The 24,287-nt window shown below is 41.6% G+C and overlaps 1 protein-coding gene across 1 annotated transcript; it reads left to right on the top strand.

Moving 5' to 3' along the window:
• The first annotated feature begins 711 nt into the window (after positions 1-711).
• eprs1 (glutamyl-prolyl-tRNA synthetase 1) lies at positions 712-22,921 on the top strand. Its single transcript, XM_030722221.1, is given in 35 exon segments — positions 712-882; positions 2,378-2,462; positions 2,569-2,668; positions 2,762-2,870; positions 2,873-2,920; positions 3,022-3,158; positions 3,472-3,566; positions 3,650-3,776; positions 3,898-4,090; positions 4,188-4,359; positions 6,144-6,377; positions 6,483-6,567; positions 6,684-6,743; positions 12,632-12,742; positions 13,145-13,281; positions 13,372-13,579; positions 13,660-13,772; positions 13,878-13,995; positions 14,817-14,990; positions 15,150-15,338; positions 15,606-15,827; positions 16,324-16,560; positions 16,641-16,909; positions 18,942-18,993; positions 19,110-19,319; positions 19,763-19,835; positions 19,949-20,028; positions 20,123-20,224; positions 20,343-20,498; positions 20,585-20,782; positions 20,940-21,113; positions 21,243-21,403; positions 21,709-21,787; positions 21,880-21,944; positions 22,122-22,921. Coding segments are annotated over 35 exon segments (4,767 nt in total). The 5' UTR covers positions 712-839; the 3' UTR covers positions 22,273-22,921.
• Positions 22,922-24,287: the final 1,366 nt, after the last annotated feature.

The following is a 24,287-nucleotide window of genomic DNA, read 5'->3' as shown; positions in this document are numbered from 1 at the left end:
GGTATTTGTCGGGGCAGAATTAAGAAGTTACAACACAAACACATCCTATCCTCCATATATGCGTGAACCAAAGCTTTTTGATCATACTGACAAAGACCAAAACTCAGGATATTTCCTACATTTTTATTTTTATTTGACTTTTGTGAGTAACAAGAATTATTTCAGTTTGTTTCTTTTTTTAGTTAACAATAAAAACCTTGGTCGTATGTCTTTCACCTCTGACTGTGTATTTTTCTACTTTATGTATTGATGGATTGGTTTGATTGTTTTGTTTGAAGTGGCAGGATTACAAAAATTACTTTAACATTTGAAATTTACCTATATTAGAGCACATTTATGAGTAAAAGCAATTTTGGATTTTTCTTTTAATATATTGTAATTAAAAGAAACTATCATAACCAAGATTGGACGGAAAAAATCTTGAACAAATACCAAGGAATATTTTTTCTTATGGTAAAGATGGAAAACCATTCCCACAGTAATGAACACTATACAAGGGTTAACTCAAGGTTAGCTGAGGAGTAAAGATAATATTCAAGTAGGTACCAGCTTACTGGAACTGTGTGAAATGAGACTTGAACAACTGCACAGACAACAGGTGCAACCCTGAATTTCTACACGTCTTATGGAACAGACAATTGACCATTACAACCAGAAGGTGGCAGTAGTGTAACTGAAAGAGATGCCACCTGCCCTAAATCCCCAAGAAGGTCGAAGAAGAAGCCGAGCTCTCTCTCCGGGCAGTGAAGTGATTCTGGGATTGTCGCTGGTCCCTCGTGTGTGTCTGTTAACTTCAGCTGGATCTCGTAACCACCTGTGTGGAAGCCGGATTTCGCAGTATGGCGTTAAATCTTATCATCAACACGAGCAATCCGCCTCTCGGTGAGTTGCAGCCTGAGATCCCGCAATACTAAATAACGCGACTTTCTGCATCGAGCCCTCTGTGTGCATGTAAGGAGAGGTGGCATCAGCTTTCTTAGTTGTAAGCGTCGCTGTGTTTCATAATAAACTGGAAAATATATAATGTATAATTAAAAAGAGACTGCGGCCCTAAATTTGAGAAATCTGCCGTATTTCATGAGGCAGACATGAGACAGGTGAAAATAATCAGTGAAGTTTTGTTTTGTATTAAAATCAACGCAAGACATGAACAGTGAAAATAATCAGTGAAGTTTTGTTTTGTATTAAAATTACCTCAATTTGATCATTATAAACCAGCCGAATGTAATAGCAGATGAGGTAAACTGTTAAAATATCGTGAAATAGCTAGTAGCTCTCGCTCCAAAGAAACTACGGCGTTAAGTGTGTAAATTCACCCGTAATTCAGTGGAGATTGGTGAGCGGGGTATGCGCCCCACTAGCTCAAGCTAGTGGCTAGGCTTTTATAAAACTAAAACCAAAACCACAACAATGTGAACGCTTCCTGAAATGTTCCTGTTATTAAAAAGCAGCTGTCGTGTGTGTTAGTCACCCCGTTTCACTGCAGCATACCTATATCATGAGTACTTTACACAGAAAAAGTATTTTTGAACTTGTAAATGACAAACACCCGTTGACACGTTGACATTAGCTAAAGACCGGCCGGTTAGCTCAGCTGGGTAGCTTTCGGTTTTTAGAAACTGCTGACACTGAATGCATCGTGTCAGTCCACTCTGACATGTTTAATCAAGTGTGGAAAATCATTCCCAGTGATTACTGTATGGAAGTGAGTCACCAAGGTGAGCTTATGAAATACATCGTGCTTATAACTGCTGAACAGCGCCCTTGTGTCGCTGTTTGTACTGAATACAGCCGGCTGATGCAAGCATCCTGAAACGTGGAGTCGTGGATGGGATGATTACTCCTACACTGTGCTCTGGTTCGGGTTCTGGGTCCCTGCATTGCTACTGGAAAGTGAAACAGATGGAATAGATCTGCACGTTTAGTTAATCAGGACAAAACCAATTCAGAGAGAAGCTGCAAGTACGTTATAATCATACAATATGAAATATGTGTTGGGGTACACCTGTAAACATACACGTACATACACATGTTTTTTTTATTCACATACACACATATTTAATCATATGTTGGACAGTCCAACATATGATTAAATATGCATCACCCATTACAAGCCTTAAGATAAAAGATTTGGAGTTGAATATGCATTTGGCAGAAAAAGCAGACTGAGTGAATTGAAGCAGACTGAATTCGTGGCGGTTGTTGTGCAGACTTACAGGAAACGTTGCGGTGTGCGTGCTTCGCACCACAGGACCAGTTCAGCTGGTTGTCAGATATGTGATGGAAGCTGACTGATCAAAGCTATTTTCTGGAACTGTTTTGCTGGGCGGTTGAGGGAGAAACATTAACACACTGCATTGTCTCGTCTGTCCTGCAGGGGCACTTCTGGCAGCCGAGCACGTGAAGAGCAGTGTGAAGGTATCAGTGGAGGAAGGCAAAGACACTCAGCTTCACGTCTCAGAGTGGGTGCCACCATTATCAAGCTGCTGATCGAGTTTTATTTTTCACAAAATGTGGAATTTCTTACTCATTTATCTCAACTTTCTCTTTCCACTTTCCGTCTTTCAGTTCGGTCCAGTTCAACGATGCCAACTCCATCAGCCGCTACTTGGCCCGGGTTGCTCCCACTCTTGGCCTCTATGGATCCAACACAATGGAGCAGACTGAGGTGTGTATGTTTGTGCACGTCTGTGATATTTTTGTAATTGTTCGGGATTCATGGTGCTCACTTGAGATATTTCTTTTGTCCTGGTGTCTTTAGGTTGACCACTGGCTGGAGTTTAGTGCTCGCCGTCTGTGTAATCAGCCAGATTTGACTGTGGCACTGGGTGAACTGGAACAAGGCCCTGTGTCCCTGCGGACCTTCCTGGTTGGCACGCCCTCACCCTGGCTGATCTGTCTGTCTGGGCTGCCCTCAAAGGTCAGGAACATCCTGGATGTACCAGCCTTACCAGTCTGTCTGATTGCACTTAAACAAAATTTTAAAAATCAGCACTAGAGATTATGGCTGTTAATCCACAGATCACTGGGAATGGACAAACCAGAGCAAATCCTTCTCTCATGTCAGTCGCTGGTTCTCCTTCCTGAGCTCTCAGGTTCCCTTCACCACTGTGGGCAGCAAGTACACCAGTAAGAAAGCTCCAACAAACAAATCCAACGTGAGTGTTATTTTGATCGTTTAAAGAAACATTCAAAGATCAATGTGGCAAATTCTGACTGTAAAACTGACCGGAGCCTTAACCTGAAGATATGAAGAAAAAAAAAAACATGTTAATGTTTACAAAGCCAGTAAACCTGTTGTTTCTCTGTGTTTAAACTAAACTGATACATTCAATCTTCATATTTTCATATTTATTACTTGATTATTATGTTTGTTACCCGAGTATTGAATGAATCTTGAAGGATTGAAGGAAAGATTAAGAGATAAATGCACCTTTTAGCCATGTTTTTGACTGTTTCTCTATTTAACAGTCGAACGGGAAGAAGCCAGATGTTGGGAAGTTTGTGGAGTTGCCAGGAGCTGAAGTGGGCAAGGTGGTGGTTCGATTTCCTCCTGAAGCCAGCGGGTACGACTTGAATGTGGAGTTTAGAAGAAGCTATTATTTATTTACTGCCTTTCCTAACTTGTTCTCTGCCTCATTCTGGACAGATACCTGCACATTGGACATGCCAAAGCTGCCCTGCTCAACCAGCACTACCAGGTCACATTTAAGGGCAAGCTTATCATGCGCTTCGATGACACCAACCCTGAGAAGGAGAAGGAGGACTTTGAGAAGGTGAGAAAGCTGTAATTTCATCCAAATTCTCTATTCATTAGTTATTAGTATTTTTTGCCATTATTCAGATAAATAAAATTTTGTGTTCTTATTTCTACATCTTCGCTTCGCCATGCTTTAGGTGATCCTGGAAGATGTTGCCAGGCTCCAGATCCATCCAGACCAGTTCACCTACACCAGTGACCACTTTCCCATCATAATGAAGTTTGCAGAGAAGCTGCTTACTGAGGGCAAGGCTTACATCGACAACACCCCACCTGAGGAGATGAAGCAGGAGAGGGAGCAGCGTGTTGAGTCCAAATGCAGGAAGAATTGTACGCCGGGGGTGGGGGACACGCCATGATGAACTAGTCAGTGACTTGACAGCATGCAGTTTTCTGTACAACTGCTCTCTGTTTCTCTCTTTTGCAGCCTTGGAGCAGAACATGAAGATGTGGGCGGAGATGAAAGCGGGAACAGAGTACGGTCAGACCTGCTGCATGAGGGCAAAGATTGACATGAACTCCAACAATGGCTGCATGAGAGACCCCACCCTCTACCGCTGCAAGAACACTCCCCACCCTCGCACAGGAGACACCTACAAGTATGTGGCTTTGTTCAGCTGTTAGTCTTAATTGCTGCATTTATGTACACAATAACCAAATTAAAGCACTGCACATCATGACAAACAAAAAAAAAGCAATCAAGGCAGATTCCATGCAAGGGTTTAAACATTTTTCTGTAGTTGAGTGAAGCACAGTGGCTTCAGGTAAATTTAATAACCCAGCAAGTAGAACCTTGGTTGAGTTTGTGACCGGGATCCTATAGTTGCTCTGTCTTAGGAGGTCCTCTGCAGAGATGAGATAACACGGGAAAGCTTACATTACAGCAACAGTTTATCAGTCAAAGGCTTTTATTGTTGAGCAGCAAGACAGAAGCCACTTTGCAGTCCATCTGATGGACTCTGAGAACATAAAGAAAACTATGGATGATGGGGAAAAAAAAAAAACAAGAAGTGGTGCCGAGCACAACAAACTCCCCCCCTGCAGACGTTGTAGCTGATTTGAATGTTGTCTCTCACAAACATGTCACTGTTCAAGCACTGAATCACAGAGATAACACAGAGGTCCTGTTGTCCATGCCCATAATTTTACAAGGTTTAAAAAGTTGAACTAAAATAACTTTAATTTTATGAATGGAGTGTCATGGTCCTGGGTCTTGGACCCTGTGTTCTGTTTTTGGATTTTCAGGTGTTTTGTCTTGGTATCATTCTCAGTCAGATATCGGAGCTTTGTCCTGAGTTATGGATATTGTGTTCCCATATTCTGTCCTAGTCTCGTTTCTGCCTTTAGTCCTTGGTGCCCTGCCTTTAGTCTGTCTTTGTGTCAGGTTCATGTATTTTAGTCTGAGTCTCTATTTTCCAGTTCCTGTTTTGCTTTGGTGTCGTGTGCTCTGTTCAGCTCTGTTCCCTAGTGTGTCCTATTACCCTGATTGTTCTGATATTGTGTGCGCGCGTGGTCTGCATTTCCCTTAGTTCTTGTCACGTCGTCATCATTGGTTTTCCTCCCGCTGTGTGCTCTCTCATCTGTCTGTCTGTTAGGTAAAGTGAGTTTCCTAGTTTTTCCAGCAGTAAAAGCTGAAGTTAAGCTGAGTTTTGTCTAGAGTCCTGCTTTGGGTCCTCGACCTGCCTTCCACAGCGGTCTATGACATGTAGTTTTCCATGTCATATTCAGGTACCCAGCAAATCCAGAATCTGGATGGGATCAGTTTCACTTTTAAACCAAATTGACCTCTGACCTCACATTTAGCTCAAGGTCACCAAGGTTCAAACTCATCCCAGATTTTTTTAGTAGATGCATCTGTGGTGTGAATTTGAACATCTTGGGTGACATCGTTCTCGAGTTTACACGTTTACAAGATTGTTCAGAAAACTTGACCTTTACCTTGAGGTCAAGGTCGTGGAGATTCAAACTCAACCTCCACCCGCGGAGGAGAAAACGGGGTATACTTTTTGGTACGTCTGTCTGTCTGTTTGTTAACTGTATTACAGCAAAACTACCAGTCCGAGTCATACCAAATTTTCACGAAAGATGCCCAATTATCCCTAGATTACCTGATTAAATCTTTTGCCATAATTGGGGAGTTTTGCTGTAATATTGTTAACACAGAGACTGACAGAAAGAAAACAATACCCCTTCCTGGCAAAGTCAGGCTCCTCCTTTACTCTGCCCCAGTTAGAACCAGTTTTGTTTGCATGATGCTTAAGAAAGCAGACTTTGACATGGTAGGTATGCACAAAAACACAGTCACATCTAAGGTATTTGTGTTAAATGTTGAACATATTCGAATAAACATGGTTGAAAATAACCCCGTCTGCATTTCTTTCAGAGTCTATCCAACATACGACTTTGCCTGCCCCATTGTGGACAGCTTCGAGGGCGTTACCCATGCTCTTAGGACTACTGAGTATCATGATCGTGACGAGCAGTTCTACTGGATAATCAGTGCCCTGGGCATCAGGAAGCCCTACATCTGGGAGTATGCCAGACTCAACCTCAACAACACAGTGCTCTCCAAGAGGAAGCTCACCTGGTTTGTTGACCAGGGATATGTCGATGGATGGTGAGTTTGGCTTAGTTCATGTTCTTGTTCTTGTCTCTCCCCCCCCCTTACATGCTCTTTTGACTCTTTGTTTTTTTTTTTTTTTTTTTTTGATGTGTCCTCCAGGGATGATCCTCGCTTCCCCACTGTCAGAGGAGTCCTTAGGAGAGGAATGACTGTGGAGGGTCTGAAGCAGTTCATAGCAGCCCAGGTGCATTTTAAACAGGATGCAATATTCTGTGCCAACTGAACGTCGCAGTGTCGTTGCAAATTAGTATATTCTAAAAAATTATATTTTTTTTCATTTATTTATCCCTCTTTTTCTAGGGTGGATCAAGGTCTGTGGTAAACATGGAGTGGGACAAGATCTGGGCCTTCAATAAGAAGGTAAATTTTAAATGTTATGTTTCACCCGTGTCTAACTTTGTGAACACAGCATTTAAAATTGTTTTTGTGATCATGAATTGTGATCAGCTGTTGCCAAAGCTTTTTTGGCTTTGCTGCTCCAGCACAAATTAATGTAAACTACATGTTTATTGGTCTTATAATAGCAGAGTGGATAGAAGTTTGATGTTAATTACACACAAAAATAGACTTTATTTCCTGTTTTGTAAATTAGTTTTGAATTTTTAAAAAAGGGCTTGTATGTCTGAGATTTCATGAGTGAGAGTAGAGGTCCCATGAATACAAACATGGTCAAACCCAAGTCTACCAGAGTACAATTATAGGTAATGAATGAATCTGTAGTAAACACAGGCTCAGCAAATCCACTGCTGGCATGGCTTTTATTGGCTGCGCTCTTTTCATTCTCTTAAATGCTTTCATGTGCCACCTCCTTCCCTGGCTCATTACCCCAACCAAAGCCTGCTTATTAACCCCAGTAACAGACTAAACCAGCTGCTTCATTTCACGTCCCACATATATTGGCATTCATGATTTGATGTCTCCATTTTCATCTGTCTGGATGTCAGTGTTGCTTTCTCTGTGTGGTCTTCCTTGCTGGCACTTGCTGCTTCATCCCAGAGTCAAGAAGAAAGTGTGAACCATCAGTTTAAAACTGTACAGAAAGTGAAGGCAGTTTTTATTTATTAATAGTATATTTTAAACAAATGGCAGGTACAAGGATTGATGTCCAAGGGTGATATAGGGCATATCTGACACATTCAGCTGCTACTAAATGTAGTGATCATGTCACAGTGAGGTGGATTTAAGGACAGCTGTGTCTGTTTATGCAAAGGCCTTCATGTGCATGTTCAACTAACCAACTGCTTCCTGCCCTCTTCAGATATTTTCATTATTCCCCTAAACTTCCTTCATACTAACAAGGGGATATTTACAGTAAGTTTGCTGTTCTTTTCAGGTGTTTGTTGTAGATGAGTTTTGCCACCTTACGCTAATCAAGACTTCTTAGCTGTGAGCAGCTGCCTGCTTTTAATTCACTAAACAGCTCCTTTTTAAAAAAAATATATAAATTAGGGATGCACCGATCCACGTTTTTCACTTACGATACCAATACAGATATCTGAGGCTTAGTATCGGCCGATACCGATCTGATAGAGAAAAACGGGGCTGAATCGACTTAAAACATCATTTTTTTTTTTTAAACACAGACATAAATGTACTGAATTACAAATTTACTGAAAATGCTGCACCAGTACAGCACACTTAAACACACATAAAAACAGCACAACTTGCATTTGTTCAGTGAGTGCAATTATGAATATAACATCAAATCTGAAACTGACAAAAACAATAGGTTCACAGCTTTGGTCAAACATGAAAAAAATAAACTGCAAGAAACCTTTGAAATGGTTCAGGAATTCTAAATATAATTTAAAATAAATAAGGAGCTGAAATAAGAGGAAACAATAGCTTCACTAGCTTGGTTGACAGATATTTAAAATAAACAGCAGTCAGCTCTTTCCAATGATTTAGTTCAATTGTGCCAATAGAAATGAACCATCCATTATAAAAGCAACTTAAAACAAAAACTTCACAAGCTAGTTTAGTTTTGTTGTTTTTTAAATCAGATATAGTTGCTACTTGTCAAGTTTTGATGAAGCAGATTATTTCAAGCTTCTCAAGATCAAGCTTAAGCATCACTGGCAGGTTTTGCTTAAGAAAGCTAGCATTTCTGCTTTCTCAGCTGTGAGTCCGTTTCACTTCTCATCCAGGATGGTGGAGAGACTGTGCAGCTCATGGTCAGCAGAATAAGCAGACGGTGCTCGTTTCCGTTCAGACTCTCGACCATGTAGTAAGTGCTGTTCCACCTGGTTTAGACATCCTGCTGCAGGCGTTTAGGTTGCATGTTCATCTCGAGCTGGATATCTTGCAGCCGTGAATATGCTAGAGGAGAATGTCTAAAGTGTCTTGACAATCTGTCTCACACATTCAACCCGCACGCTGTGACAGAAGTCCCTCGTTAACAACTAGCTGCATTGTATGTGCAACGCAGCCGAAGCTACGCGGCCCCAGGTTGTCCATCACTTTTCTCATGCTGCTGGCGTTGTCCTCAGAATCACATGGATTTTGCTCAACGGGATTTGCCACTTGTCAAACATTTCCTTTAGGCTAGCCGCTATCGCTTCGCTGGTGTGTGACCCACAAAAGTTTGTTGCATTTAACATTGCACTGTGTGGCACAAAACTCTCATCCAGCCAACTTAAAACTGACACAGGGGAAACGTCAGCGCTCCAGATGTCTGTCGTGAAACTTATCGATTTGACATCTTTTGTCTCCTTCAATATGTGTTTGCGCACTTCACCGTGCAGTTCAGGTAGTGCCGTCTTCAACAAATATTTTCGGCTCACCGTGTCGTAGCCCGGGTTCCAGGTGGTTAACTAGCCGCCCGGAATCCCTTATCCCAAACAACAGAGAGCGGCTGCCCATCCATGACAATGAAGTTCAGAAAAAGTTCCAGATGGCTGATCCTTTCGTTCGCTCCATTTTGAAAACAATCTATGATGTTGCAGAGCACACAGCATAGAATTAGATCTGAATAGATCTGCCTTTATGGATGGTCACATTGTCACCGATACCCGATCTAGAATTTTTATTCAATATCGGGACCGATACCGATATTAATATCAGATCAGTGCGTCTCTAATGCATCTTCAACTGTGTGGCTTTTTTAAAGGACCGTTTGCTCACCCGTACCTCATACAGTTCCCACTGCGACGCCTCAGCACGTTTGCAGACATTTGGGTCTGAAAACTTTTGATTGAACTTCACTTATATTTTAAGCGCCGCCAAAAACAAGTTTGAAACAGAGCTGGACAATCACAGCCAAAACATCAAACGGCACGTTTAATGTCTGTGGTGATGAGTCATAATTTTCAGTTCTTTATCGAAACATGTGACTCGGGCTGCACAAGTAACACACACACACACACACACACAAAAAAGAAAAACACCACTAGCAAAGCTATTTGCTTTTTACATACATTAACTCTGAGAATGCTTCATAATAAAAATCTTTAATTAAAGGTAAACTGAAAGTGTGCTACATAAAATCATGAATTATATATATTGTGTTATGTATTGTATCAGCTAAGAAGAGATCATTTGTTTTTATGACATCTGCACACAGAACATTTTTTGCGTTCTTCTTACGTGCTTGAACAGGACAGTTCGGTTTTTACAAATGCTGCTCTGCAGCATAGTCTGTTCGTCAAAGCTGTAATACTCCCATAGCTCTGAAGTAATACGCCTGCCATTGTTAGGTGTTTTTGGATGGTATTTACACACAGTAGTTTGATACTGTTGTGATCTTAGATATTTGCTGTCCATGTAGACGTTTTTCCGCATTGTGTGAAAGCAAAACGTTACTTTCATGCTGATTTCTAGCTCTATATTTTTGATCGTGGACTCGACTGCAGTGGATTTACATGATTAATAGTGAAATTCATCCTAAACGGCCTAATCAATTCATCCACTGTCTCGTCTCCCCCTCCCTTTAAGCAAGCTTTGTTTGTCTGATTGGGTGCCCCTCGTTAACAGTATGTGGGAGGAGCTTTTGTGCTCACAGCCAGCCTCAGATGAGCAGTGTAGGGGTATCCAGTAATACTGACATCGTAGTAATAAAACTGCCTGAGTTTTTGGCTTACAGGGTTTATGTGTACATACACTGAACTCATTATTTGAAACTTTGGTCATGTTTAATGTAGAAAGGTAGAATGAGTCCCCTTTTATTGAATGAAATGGAGATTATACTGAGCTCAGTGAAATTAAGTATAATCCATAGTAGCCACTGTTGCATATTTTCAGTTTATTCCACCATTGCATTGCTCATATTAATTCAGCTTTCACTTCCACTTCTGCTTCTCCTGTTTTGATTTCTCTGCGTAGAGTCTCTTTAAGAATGTTTTTGGTCCCTTTTAGAAAAACAATATTAGATTTTATTTATAAATGTACATGTGGTCAGGGTTTGTCAGTTGCTAACAAAGTAGAAGAGGCTACATTAGCATCATTGGATGATTTCCAAAACAGGAGAAATGAGCAAAGTGGGCCTCAGTTAGAGGTTGAGGTTAGAGACCAACCAAATCAGGAGAGCGTAACGAAGGACAAAGCAGCAAGGATAAGTTATGTGAATGGATCATTCTGTGTAAATGTGTCTCTATCTCTTTCCTCTCTCTTCCTCTATCGTATCTGACATTAAACAGCATCTCACTCTTCTGTTTCCAAGCTGCCCGTTAGCTGTCTGAAGGTACTCCTCCACTTCCTGCTCCTCCTCCTCCTCCTCCTCTTCCTCATTGTCACCCTCCCTGCTTCCATCTTGTGCTGGTTAATCTGAAAGTCCATCAATGGCTTGCGCTATTTTACCAGCCAAAACAAAAGGATTCTAAAGACTAGGTTAGCACAACGTAACAGACAGATTTATGTCAATATAAAATAAGGTTTTTAATAAAGTGGTTATTTTGGGTTACAGGAATTTAAGCTTCAGTTCAGAAACATGCTGCATGTAGTAACATGAGTAAAGTAAATGTGGCAGTTTTTGTTCTTTACACATTTACACAGACTGAAGGAATTCAGTCAAATCTGATACAGGAAAGTGGAAACGCTTCAATATGTTAGCTTAATTTTAACTATATTAATTGTCCTAAACAGCATCTTTGTCTTCCTCTGCATCAGGTGCCTCTTTTCATCTGTTATTTCACTCCAGTTTTTTTTTGTGATTAAAAAAGTTGCCCTTTGTAAATTAAATCATGGATTGCAGGTCCTCAACTGGCGGATTCATAAAATTGTACATAAGATTGTACACAATGTGTGTGGAATCATAATTTTTGTAGAAATAAAACGTGGAACAATTGCACCTTAACATATTCTTTTTGCTCAAGATTACATTCAAATCCTTAAAGGTTGATATTCCAATCAACCAGCCAAAGTTATTGTTTCTTTAATCAGTACTATGGCTTTCATCTGTACTTATAGTCTGTTTGCCTTTTAACATAATGAGCTTGCATTAGGTAAAGCAGTGTGCCACTGAAACACATCACTGATGGTTGCTGGAAACGGGCCGGCATATCTACAATCTGTACATGGGCTAATTCCATTAAAAATCATAAATGATTTATGGTCAGTGGTTCCATTCATGATTGTCATTTCCCACTTTTCTGAGTATTTTTGTTATATTAAATGGCATATTTACTTTAAAAAAAAAAAAAAGTACACAAATTGACTCCAAACTTTTGAGCAGGAGTATAAATTGAATTTTGTGCAAAAACATGAAAATCAAGTGTGTATGTGTTGCTAGTTAAAAGGGAGGCAGGTTCCACATTTAGTGGCTGCTTTCATTGGAGCCTTAATGTTAAAGCCATACATTCGGTGTAATGTGTAGAAGAGTTGTAGATGCTTCTTCTACCAACTCTTCTGTGGTGGTATAATCTGCTGGGAACTCCCCCAAATCATTCAGCTGTCATTTATACTCCGGCTGGCTGGTAAAATAGTGGAAGTGGATGGAGGCTGAATAAGCAGCTGAATTAAAGCTTGTTTCCTGACTTGCATAGTCACGATTCACTATTGAAATCATCATCTTTTTTTTTTCCCTCCTCCTCTGGCTTCCTGTTATTTATCACTTACTGAGCTGAGGCATCTCTGTCCAGATTTTTGTTTTGATTTCTTTTTAAAGAAACCCTTAAAGTTGCATCATATTTTGCTTTTTCCTTTCATTACGCAGCATTTTGTATGTGAAGTGTTACTCTGCCTTTTCTCTTACTGACCTCTGTGTGTGTGTGTGTGTGTGTGTGTGTGTGTCTTTCTCTGTGTTGGTGTTTTAGGTGATTGACCCGGTAGCTCCCAGGTACACAGCTCTGTCCGGCTCCTATGTGGTTCCAGTGTCTGTTCCAGAGGCTACGGAGGAGATGAAGGAAGTGGCCAAACATCCCAAGGTTAGCAGTTTTTTTTTGTTTTTTTTTGGGGGGGGGGGGGGGGTCCAGGTTGCAGCCTATTTTTAATTTGATTACTTATTTTTCTCCCATCAAACCACTTGTCATTTATACCTCAGAGTAATTGTGATTTCACTGATAAAACAGTCTTTTTTGCTGTGATGACTTTTCATGCATTGTAAAACTCTTGTGAGAAACAGACCTTGTTTTTAATTGAAAGATTCCTATTTATAAGGCTCATTAGCTTCTTCAGTGGGGATTGACGCTCTTACTCGAAAACCAGCTACTCCAAGAACTGCAGCTTTTGACTATAGTGTGAATCAGCTCAGTGACTGTATCAGTGATACAGTGAACGGCACTTCGCTGCAGTGTTATTGAGCTGATGCCATTTCTGTGCTTGTCTAGAACACCGAGGTGGGGATGAAGGAGGTTTGGTATGGTCCTAGAGTTCTGATTGAAGGAGCCGATGCTGAGACCTTCACAGAGGGAGAGGTGGTCACTTTCATCAACTGGGGAAACCTCATCATCACCAAGATCAAAAAGTATGACTATAATCAGCAGATCTGCACTTCTTCTGTTAAGAATCAGAATTCCTTCTCATCTGTTCCCGTTGTCCTCCTTTCTCATCACAGAGGGGCCGATGGTAGGGTTTTGTCCATAGAGGCGCGTTTGAATCTGGACAATAAAGACTACAAGAAGACAACAAAGATCACATGGCTGGCTGAAACAAGCAGTGCCCCCCTGCTGCCGGCCGTCTGCATCAACTATCAACCACTGATCTCCAAAGCTGTCATCACCAAAGACGACAACTTCAAGGACTACATTAACAAAAACAGCAAGGTCAGTTCTTTGCTCTGTGCGTGCGCCTTACTGTGCGGCTTGAGCTTCATGTGCTTATTCGTATTCGTCTTCGCTCTCAGTTGGAGGAGAAGATGCTTGGCGACCCCTGTCTGAAGAATCTCAAGAAAGGCGACATCATCCAGCTCCAGAGGCGGGGCTTCTACATCTGTGACGAGCCCTATGAGCCAGTCAGGTAAAGAAGAGAGAACCTCAATCTGCTCAGCGCCAACACACCTGAAAGGTGTCTTATCCAGTTTGATTGTCCTACTGTTTGTATTAACTGAGGTTATCTCTGCAGTCCTAACAGCTGCAAGGAGAGTCCTTGTGTCCTCATCTACATTCCCGATGGTCACACTAAGGAGATGCCAACAGCTGGATCCAAGGAAAAGAACAAGACGCAGACTTCCAACAACACAGTGAGTTTAAAAAAAAATTTTAAAAAGAAAATGATTGGCAATTATATGCCAGTTGCACCTTTTTTTCCAGTTGTATCTGGAAATCAGTGTGTAGGACCCAGATGAAAGACTTGTTCAGCTATAACCAGAAGTCAATTTCCCTAAAGCCGTGTTAATTACTTAGACTTAAGTATGCTCTGATTTGTGCATTGGTTATGGATGTACTAAGACTAAAACAACAAGCACAGGGACATTTGTAGCAGTAGCAGGAACCTACTCTGTAATTGCCAACTGGTTTAACCAGTAAAGCAAAGGTTGGACAAATAATAGTCAGAGACTAAATGAGGGACAGGCCCAGTTTTAAAGCCACCAGGCAACCTTTTGCTTTATTACACTTGAGGGTTTTTCCCCTTAAAAACTGACTATTTGTGTAAAGCTATCCAGCTGCTGTCATGCTAATTTCACACACAGGATGAAAGGGACACACTGGGAAGTTTATTTATTCCCGCTTTTAGCATGAAGCGAAAAGTGTGTGCATGTGTTTTTAACCTGTACATTAATGAAGTTTTTTTTAAACTTCTAAATGAAATCTTTATGAGCCATTTTTACACAGAAATGGTTATTGGAAATAGTGGGCTTATAAGATTTATTAGATAACCAAATTGTTGTAGCCTTTGTCTAAAACTAAAAATCCATGGTGCGTAGAACCTCAGCTTATCCCCCATCAGGAATGTGAGGTTGTAATACACTTAAGGAAACCCCAGAAACTGGGCTAAACATCTGAGACATCTCGGACAAACTGGTAACTGTCAGTTTCGTTTTCTCCATTTCTGTTGTAAAAGCCTGCCAGCCCTGCCAAGGCTCCTACAACCTCTGTGCCAGCCCCAGCCCCTGCCTCAGCAGCTGACCTGTTTTCGAGCATCGTAGCACAGGGTGAAGTTGTCCGCCAGCTCAAAGCTGCCAAAGCGTCCAAGGACGAAGTAGATAAAGCTGTTAAGCAGCTGCTTTCTCTAAAGGTATGTTGGCTTTAAATAAAAATATTATAAAGATAAAGACATGCACTGAAGTGGTGCTATTGTTTCCTGATGTGTGTGAGAAAAGACAACTGTGGCGAATACCGAGGTCTGATTCTTTGGAGCAAACTACTGACAGTCTGATCTTTTATTTATCTGCAGGAGCAGTTTAAGCAACAAACTGGCGTGGAATACAAGCCAGGCATGGCTCCTCCTACCTCAGCATCAGCTCCTCCTGCCTCAGCACCAGCCCCACCCACCTCTTCATCAGTCTCTGCCTCCTGCCCATACACATGTGTTTCCCAGCAGGGGGAGCTAGTGAGGAAACTGAAAGCAGAGCAGGCACCGAAGGTAAAGGGCGTTTTCCAATCCATAATCACATCCACATCTGTTTGTCAGATCATCGTTTTACGTCCGGCGTCGTTTGTCCGCTCATATTTCGTGTCCCCTTTCATTGTCCGCTGAATGCTTCCATCAATAATCGCTTGTTTGGTCATTTCCTCATGGTGTCCCATATAATTTGTGAAGTCAAGTGTCCCATCCTCTTGTGCCATTTGCATGACAGTCAAGCTTATTCTGAAATGCCCGTTACTATAAGATCATTTTTAATGGAACCAGGACCAGATCGATGCTGCAGTGAAGCAGCTCCTCGCTCTCAAGGCCGAGTTTAAAAAGCTGACCGGTCAGGATTATAAACCTGGGATGGTCACACCCACCTCCTCTGCTCCGCCTCCTGTGACCTCCACATCTTCCCCCTCCCCTTCTTCTTCGGGCCTGTATGAGCGTGTTGCACAGCAAGGGGAGGTGGTGAGGAAACTGAAGTCGGAAAAAGCCCCCAAGGTATTCAGATGCATGAAGAATCTAGACAGTAGTTGTCCTGTGCAAAACAAATTCTTGGCTTATTTATAGTTATTAATGTTCGTCAGAAACACGTCATCCAATCCAGAAGAAGAACCAGTTGTTAGATTCATTCTTAATAACAGAACACAACACTGTTCCTGTTAACGGAGCTGTTACAGCTCCCAAACTGTGACTGTACATTTGATTATTTCTTGCTTTGGCATAAATTACATGTCACCACGTCTTTGAATCTCCTTATGAACACTGATGACAGTGCTTTGGCTTTATTTGCAGGTGTTTGCTGCACTACTTTAACTTTGTTTTATATTTTAAGTTAGTGTCTAACATACTCTTTTCACCGAATTATTTCCACCTTTTAGTTGAAAAGCAAATTAGATGCACATTTCCTTTAATTGCTAACCGAGGGAGGTTAATCCAGTGGGATTGTACGTATCAGGGTGACTAGATGTTTCTCCTCTTATGGGCTCTTTTTCAGGATCAAGTAGATGCTGCAGTGAAGCAGCTGTTGGCTCTGAAGGCAGAGTACAAACAGCAGACTGGACAAGATTACAAACCAGGATCGCAAGTACCAGCTAGCCCGGCTCAGGTCCAGACCCAGGCCAGCTCTGCCCCCGCTCAGTCCAGCTCCTCCCCACAGGCCCAGGAACTGTTCTCACAGGTAGCCCAACAGGGAGAGCTGGTGAGGAAGCTGAAGTCTGAGAAGGCACCCAAGGTATGAAGTTACAGAGTGGAATTAAATACAGCTAATATTGCAGGGGGAAAGAACATAAACACACAGATCTCCTTTTTCAGGACCAGGTGGACGAAGCTGTGAAGACTCTACTGGACCTGAAGAACAAATACAAGACTCTAACCGGAGAAGACTACAAGCCCGTGGCTGCTGCTGGGGGTACTGGTGGAGAGGACAAAAACCGCAAGGAGAGAGAGAACAAGTCTGAGAAACAGGGTGGAGGAGGAGGAGGAGGGAAGAAGGGTAAAGGAGACAAGGGAGGTCAGAGCAAGGAGTCATCAGGAGGAGCAGGAGGTGCAGGAGAGGGTCAAGGACCCAAGAAACAGACACGGTGAGAGACTGGATGTACTCCTTCACCTCTCTCCTTTCACATGTTTCCAAATGCAGATGAACAAGCTCTAGCTTAGATTTACATTTCCAGCTAACACAGTGTTTGGTTTAAAATGGGTCTCCATAATCGCGGCTCTGATCTGATTTCAGGAGAAATGATAATCCTTATTACAGGCAATACCGTGAACATTGAACATGGAGGAACAAAATCTTCTTTTACTTTTTGCCTTTGGCTTTTCAGGACCTCAAAATGTCTTATTTTGGTATATCTGACTGTAACGACTGATGGAGACATTTACAGGTGACGACAGCAGATGTGCATAAATAATACAGCAGTTTGCAGTTGGTTGACTAGAAATGGAGACTTGAATAAAAAGCATTTGCATTGAGTCACATTCTCAGACTTCTGATTTGAGCTCATTAGCAGATGCACTGTTTAGTAAATTGTATTTGAACGTTTAGCATAAAGTCACTGGCAGGTGATGATATTGCTCTCCCATGAGTTGCACATTTTAAGCAGGACTGTTGTTGGTATGAGCAGACCTCCAGCTGCCGGTCAGTTTTAGTGGCTTGTCTTAGAACAGTTGTGAAACACACACACACACACACACACACACTGCTATTTGGCTGTGTTGATTTGGAAACTGAAGATGGATCATCTGTAAGCACAACCGTATGCTGCTGTGGCTTTAGTGACTGAGGAGGGTTTTGAAATCAGATTTGGTGAGTCTGAATTTGTTGGTGTGCTTTTCTCTGCATATTGAGTGCTTGTTGTCTGCTGACAGTCTCAAGATCACTGGCTTTAAAGTGGTGCTACAGTACTAATTTTGTATATTCATGATTAAGCCATTCTAGTAGCATTTGTCAAGACAGGGCACTGTTGCCACTGTTGGTCCAGATTGAAATATCTCATCAACTATCGGATGAGTGGAAATATTCTGTAGACATTCATAATCCCTGGAGGAAACTTTATCTTTATCAGCATAAAGAGTTTGATATTTTTGGTGAAATATCTTGACAACTACTACATGAATTGTGATGGAATTTGGTGCAATAATGTAATAATCACAAGTCTTGTATTTGCCCCTTGTTTACTAGATAATGCACAACTTTTACGGTTCTTAAGTTATGATTGTGTAAATAGTATGTGTCCAAAAATTGGTCTTTTCAGCAGAATACCTGCTGAGCTGACACCTCCCTCAGCCTCAACTTTACTTGAGTTTCAGCGCTTTAGCTAAATGCTAACACACTGAACTAATAGTTAGCATGTAAGCATGCTAATGCTAAGGTTGTAGAGTATGAGCATAAAGCCTTGATGCTAACATGGTTTTAGACTTCTAGTCTTGTTTTGGGCACATTTGCACACTTGAAACTTTCGATATTTGATACATTCTAGTGTATATATTTTGTTACAATTTATATTATTTTGACTGTATTTTGTTAATTATTTCCCTTCATTTTATCTCAGTGTACATTCTGATTATATTCTTTAAATCATCCAATTTACATCCTCATCTTGTGCAATGGTGTAAGGATAGTCGTCACAGCATTTCACTGCTGGTTGTACCTTGCATGCATGTGACAAATAAACTTTGATTTGATTTGAATTGAATTGGAAACCTGCTGAGAGAGAGAATGATTTTCAGACGTACATCTGTATGGATGCTTTTGTTCCTCAGATAAGTAAAAGTATTGTTGTGCCAAAAAAAAAAAAAAGAGAAAGGATTATCATTTTGCCCTCGTGGTCTGGCTCTGTTTGGCGGTTTGCTGTAGAAATTGAGTTTCCTTTGAGCAGCATGATTGCAGTTATTACTCTTAGTGTTTCTGCACTCAGGAGTAATGATCACTAACCATGAATTACCGGATTTTTGTGTTTGCGTTGCTCTGTCAGTGCTTCATCACTGCTTTCTCAAATGTGTGAGGAACAATAAATAAAATTCTGTTGAAGACAACATGTGATTAACAATAATCTGTGCTTAAATAAACTATATAAGGTTTCCATCAGACTTAATCATTTGCATATCTCTTGTCAGGTTGGGTTTGGAGGCCAAAAAAGAGGAGAACCTGGCTGAATGGTACTCTCAGGTGAGTACTACCCTTTGTTCTAATGGCACATCATGTTATGTGCCATTGTAGGAAGAGGTCAAGCATTTCTGAAATTTTATTTAAAAAATCCTGTTAATGTTCTTTTTCCTCCTCAGGTCATCACTAAATCAGAGATGATTGAGTACTATGATGTCAGCGGCTGCTATGTGCTGCGACCCTGGGCCTACTCAATCTGGGAGTCTATTAAAGAGTTTTTTGACAAGGAAATTAAGAAACTGGGTGTGGAGAACTGCTACTTCCCCATGTTTGTCTCTCAGGCAGCTCTGGAGAAGGAGAAGTCCCATATTGCAGACTTTGCTCCAGAGGTAAACGAGACTTTTCTTGGCATTGTCTAATGTTTCCAAAAAGGAAACAGGAAAATGACATAAATTGAAGAAATGAGCAGCTAAAAAAAACTTTATAATTACACATGTACCAATTTAAAAGCTCAGACTTGATCTTTAAATGGGGCTCTGTCATGATCTTTGTGATCTTACGTCATTTCTATTTTAGTATGATGTCAAAAGTCAGTATATTGAAATGGCCAAGTTCTAATATTTAAGGTGGCTGCATGTAAAAATGCTCCCTGCAAGTCAAAACAGCCAGTGGAAGCAGGACAAAGAGATGAGTGCTCTTTACAGAAAGAGCATGTATGATCGTGAATGTATGATAATCAGACAAGATAACCCAGTAGAACCCCAGAATAAAAATACAGACCTGTAAATGCACAATATCCTGTTATAATGGTGGTGGTTTCTCTTTTTTTCAGGTTGCTTGGGTAACTCGGTCAGGAAAGACCGAGCTGGCAGAGCCCATCGCTGTCAGACCCACCAGTGAGACAGGTCTGAACCTGTTTAAGCCAAAGCTCTGCAGACTTGCATTCAACATATAGCTTTTAAAACATTTAATGTTGTTTCATACTCTGAACCTAATTTTCTCTCTTTGTTTATTTCAGTGATGTATCCGGCCTACGCAAAGTGGGTCCAGTCCCACAGAGACCTGCCAATCAAACTCAACCAGTGGTGTAATGTTGTGGTCAGTGTTGCTTTATTTTCTTTAATTAATGGTAGAAAAAGGTTGCTCATGGACTAGTGCCCAGTTTAGTGTACATCTCTTCTCCATTTTATAGAGATGGGAGTTCAAGCATCCCCAGCCTTTCCTGAGGACAAGAGAGTTCCTGTGGCAGGAGGGACACACGGCATTTGCCACAAAGGAGGAGGCAGCTGAGGAGGTAACAGACACGACAGTATCTGAATGTATCCATACGACATAAAACTGTCGTATGGAGGCATAAGTGGTTTTCCTGTACAGTGTTTCTGAAAGGTTGTTTATGCATTATGTTAATGCAGGTGCTGCAGATCCTGGATCTGTATGCCAAAGTGTATGAGGAGCTGATGGCCATCCCTGTGGTGAAGGGGAGGAAGACGGAGAAGGAGAAATTTGCAGGAGGAGATTACACAACAACTGTGGAGGCATTCATCTCTGCCAGCGGCCGAGCCATTCAGGTAATACACTAGCTTCATTTTCTTATTCATGTTATTCAAGTAAGTAAGTAAACTATCATTAAAGAGAGAGGTGTCTGTCTCCTCAGGGTGCTACATCCCACCATCTGGGCCAGAACTTCTCCAGGATGTTTGAGATCGTGTTTGAGGACCCCAAGAGGCCGGGTGAGAAGCAGCTGGCTTTCCAGAACTCCTGGGGAATCACAACCAGGACCATCGGTGTTCTCACCATGGTCCATGGAGACAACATGGGGCTCGTGCTGCCACCCAAAGTCGCTTGCCTCCAGGTGAACAATCAGTCACATGTAGACATGGGATACAGTACAAATACTTGATGGATTTTTATTTTTGTAACAAAGACATAAAGATGCATTCTTTTTATCTTGTTATATTGGTTTAAAAATGCTGCTACAGCCAACCTGAGATTTCTCTTTCCTTTCCTAGGTTGTTGTCATTCCATGTGGGATCACCGCATCCTTGCCAGAGCAGGAGAAGGAGGCGCTGTTGGCCCAGTGCACCAAATATGTGACAAGGCTGCAGGAGGCTGGTATCAGGGTGAAGTCTGACCTCCGAGACAATTACTCACCCGGGTGGAAGTTCAATCATTGGGAACTGAAGGTCAGTAACAACATTATGATGATCCTAATTACAGTTTTAACCTGATATGGAGAATATTAAATGAAAAAAGAGATGTCGGCCTTTGTTTTTCTGACTCTCTTATTGTCTGTGCTGACGCCTTTCATCCAGGGGGTTCCTATTCGACTGGAAGTGGGCCCTAAAGACATGCAGCAGAAGCAGTGTGTTGCAGTGAGGAGAGACTCGGGTGCAAAGGTGACGATACCAGAGGCCGAGGTGGAGAAGAATCTGCTCAGCATGTTGGAGGACATCCAGAACAGCCTGTTCAAAAAGTATGGTATTATTTACTACATATCAGGGTCTGAACTGGAATTGGAAGACACTGACGTTTTGTTAAGAAAAGACATATCAGCAAGCAAGGACAACACCATAACTGGGAGTGTTAGTGGAATTATAATTACGGCATAAAAGTGTCAAACTTAAAACAGACCAACCAGCTGGGGGCAATGTTGCATTAGAAATAATGTACACAGTTTGTGACAAAGACAGTTTGAATTATGCCAATGAAAAGAGAGATTGCACGGTGCCTATAACCATGCGGAAGCATTGATTAAGGGACTTAATGTGTATTTGTCAGAGCTTCGGATGACCTGAAGAGTCACATGGTGGCTGTAGACACAATGGAGCAGTTCCAGAAAGAGCTGGATCAGGGCAAGGTGAGCAACACAACCCACAACAGCTCACATATCCCGCCGTCTGTCCTCGTCAGAGTAAATAATTGATCGCCTATATTTTCCTTGCTTGATAGATTGTCCAGATCCCGTTCTGTGGAGGAATTGAATGCGAGGACTGGATCAAGAAAACCACTGCCAAGTAAGTCTGATATTTCATGTGACGGTCACACCCTATGCTGTCACTTCACCACATTTTGGTATTGTATAGCTATAATTAATGGAATTTTAGGAAGGTGAGTCCTCCCCAGTTTGCTTGTTATGCTCATCGTGTTTTAATTTAAATCACTAAAGGTCTTTTTGCTGCTTTATTTTTTAGGGACCAGGACCTGGAGCCTGGAGCTCCGTCCATGGGAGCCAAGAGTCTCTGTATCCCATTTTCCCCCCTGAAGACCCTCCAAGCTGGACAGATGTGTGTCAGTGGCAAGGAGCCGGCCCAGTGCTACACTTTGTTTGGACGCAGTTATTGAGCACCTGCTCGTCTGGGGCAGAGAATGAGCATCTTAGTAGAAAAGGGCTTTCCCACCTTCTCTATACCTGTTTTTCCTTGTTGGTGTATAAGTTAAGTGAAGTGGCTGAACTTTGGGATTCAGAAAGGGAAAGGGAACACGTTCTCTTTGTTTTGTCTTTTTTTTTAAAAAAAAACATGTCATTGTTATAACCCTGTTACAACATTGTTTATTCTTATAGTTTGTTAATATCGCCCCTAAATTGTTGATTATGCTCTAAAGGCCTTGTCAGAAGCAGACTCACTGTCCTCGAGTGGTGCACAAAAATGGAAATGACCAATTATGGTCTGCAACAATCTGTGGAAAACAACTCTGCCTGACAACAGTCCCATCTCACACAGCCAAACTATCTCAGGAACTCTGCAGGTACTCTGGCTTGCAGTCTCATCCTATTCTAACAGCTTTGTCAGCCCTGCTCCCTCTGTATGGTTACAGTCTGTGGCTTTATATTTAACAGCTCAAATAAAATCTCTCAGATCCACCGGAGCCATACGGTGCAGCTGTGATGAACTCTGTGTATGGTTAATATTCAGTGATGTAGCATTCTGTCTCTTCTCTCCCATGAAAGAACTCTGAAGCTCGTCTAAAATAAAGTAATTTCCATAGCAAACTATCCTGTGTGTGTGTGTGTGTGTGTGTGTGTGTGTGTGTGTGTGTGTGTGTGTGTGTGTGTGTGTGTGTGTGTGTGTGTGTGTGTGTGTGTGTGTGTGTGTGTGTTTGTGTGTGTGTTTGTGTGTGTGTGTGTGTGTGAGTGAGTGAGAGAGAGAGCCTGGATAAAATTGAAATGATTCCCAAGATGATCTCATGTTCTTTGGAAGGTTGTCTGGGGAAAAATAGTTGAACTGAAAAACAGCTGCATCACATCAGTGTGTTTACACAGATCAAATTAAGGCTTACAGTCTAAATACATAAACGTGCTATCACCACACTTCTATCAAACAGAATTGAGCAAACTTGTAAAATAATATTTACACTGGATCTAATATTATTGTGCATACACTGTTAACAGAGCATAACTATGAGAATATGTAATTTCAGTATTCACAGGATAAGAAACTTCATCTGTTGCATAATGAGGAACCACCTTCAGTTAAGAAAAAAAAAAATGACCCTGGTATAAAAATGCATTGACAGCAAAATGCAAGTGACGGTTATGGGAAATGACAGCAACTCAGCCATGAAGTGTTAGGCCACATAAAATCACAGAGTGCGGTCAGTGGATGCTGATGTCCAGAGCGTGCAGAGGTCACCAACTTTTTGCAGAATCAATCACTACAAACCTCCATATATGGGTTTCCATGGCATCCAAGTCTAATGTCACCAAGTGCAATGCAAAGTGTTGGATGCAGTGGTCTAAAACATGCTGCCACAGGACTCAAGAGCAGTGGAGACGTCTTCTCCGTCTGGGGATCCAATGGACGAGTTTCAGTTTGGATTTGGCGGTTGCCAGGAGAACGATACCTGTCTGCCTGCACTGTCCCAAGTGTAAAGTTTGGTGCAGGGGGTTATAGTGTGGGGGTGTTTTTCAGGAGCTGGGCTCTGCCCCTTAGTTCCAGTGAAAGGCACTCTTAATCCTTCAGCATACCAAAACATTTTTGATCATTTCATGCTCCCAACTTTGTGGGAACAGTTTAGGGATGGCCCCTTCCTGTTCTAACATGACTGCACACCAGTGCACAAAGCAGGTCCATAAAGAACTTGACTGCACAGCGTCCTGACCTCAACTCAACAGAACACCGTTGGTATCAATTAGAGAGGAGACTGTGAGCCGGGCCTTTTCGTCCAACATCACTGTCTGACCTCACCAGAGGTGGGAAGTAACAAAGTACAAATACTTCATTACTGTACTTAAGTAGATTTTTCAGGTATCTGTACTTTACTTGAGTATTTATTTTTCTGACTACTTTTTACTTTTACTCCCTACATTTTTACACAAGTATCTGTACTTTCTACTTCTTCTTCTTATATTTTTATAT

This window comes from Archocentrus centrarchus, chromosome 3 (assembly GCF_007364275.1).
Source record: "Archocentrus centrarchus isolate MPI-CPG fArcCen1 chromosome 3, fArcCen1, whole genome shotgun sequence".
In the NCBI taxonomy this organism is placed as follows: domain Eukaryota; kingdom Metazoa; phylum Chordata; class Actinopteri; order Cichliformes; family Cichlidae; genus Archocentrus; species Archocentrus centrarchus.
Note: the sequence above shows the minus strand (reverse complement) of the source record. Positions and strands in the feature narration are given on the sequence as shown.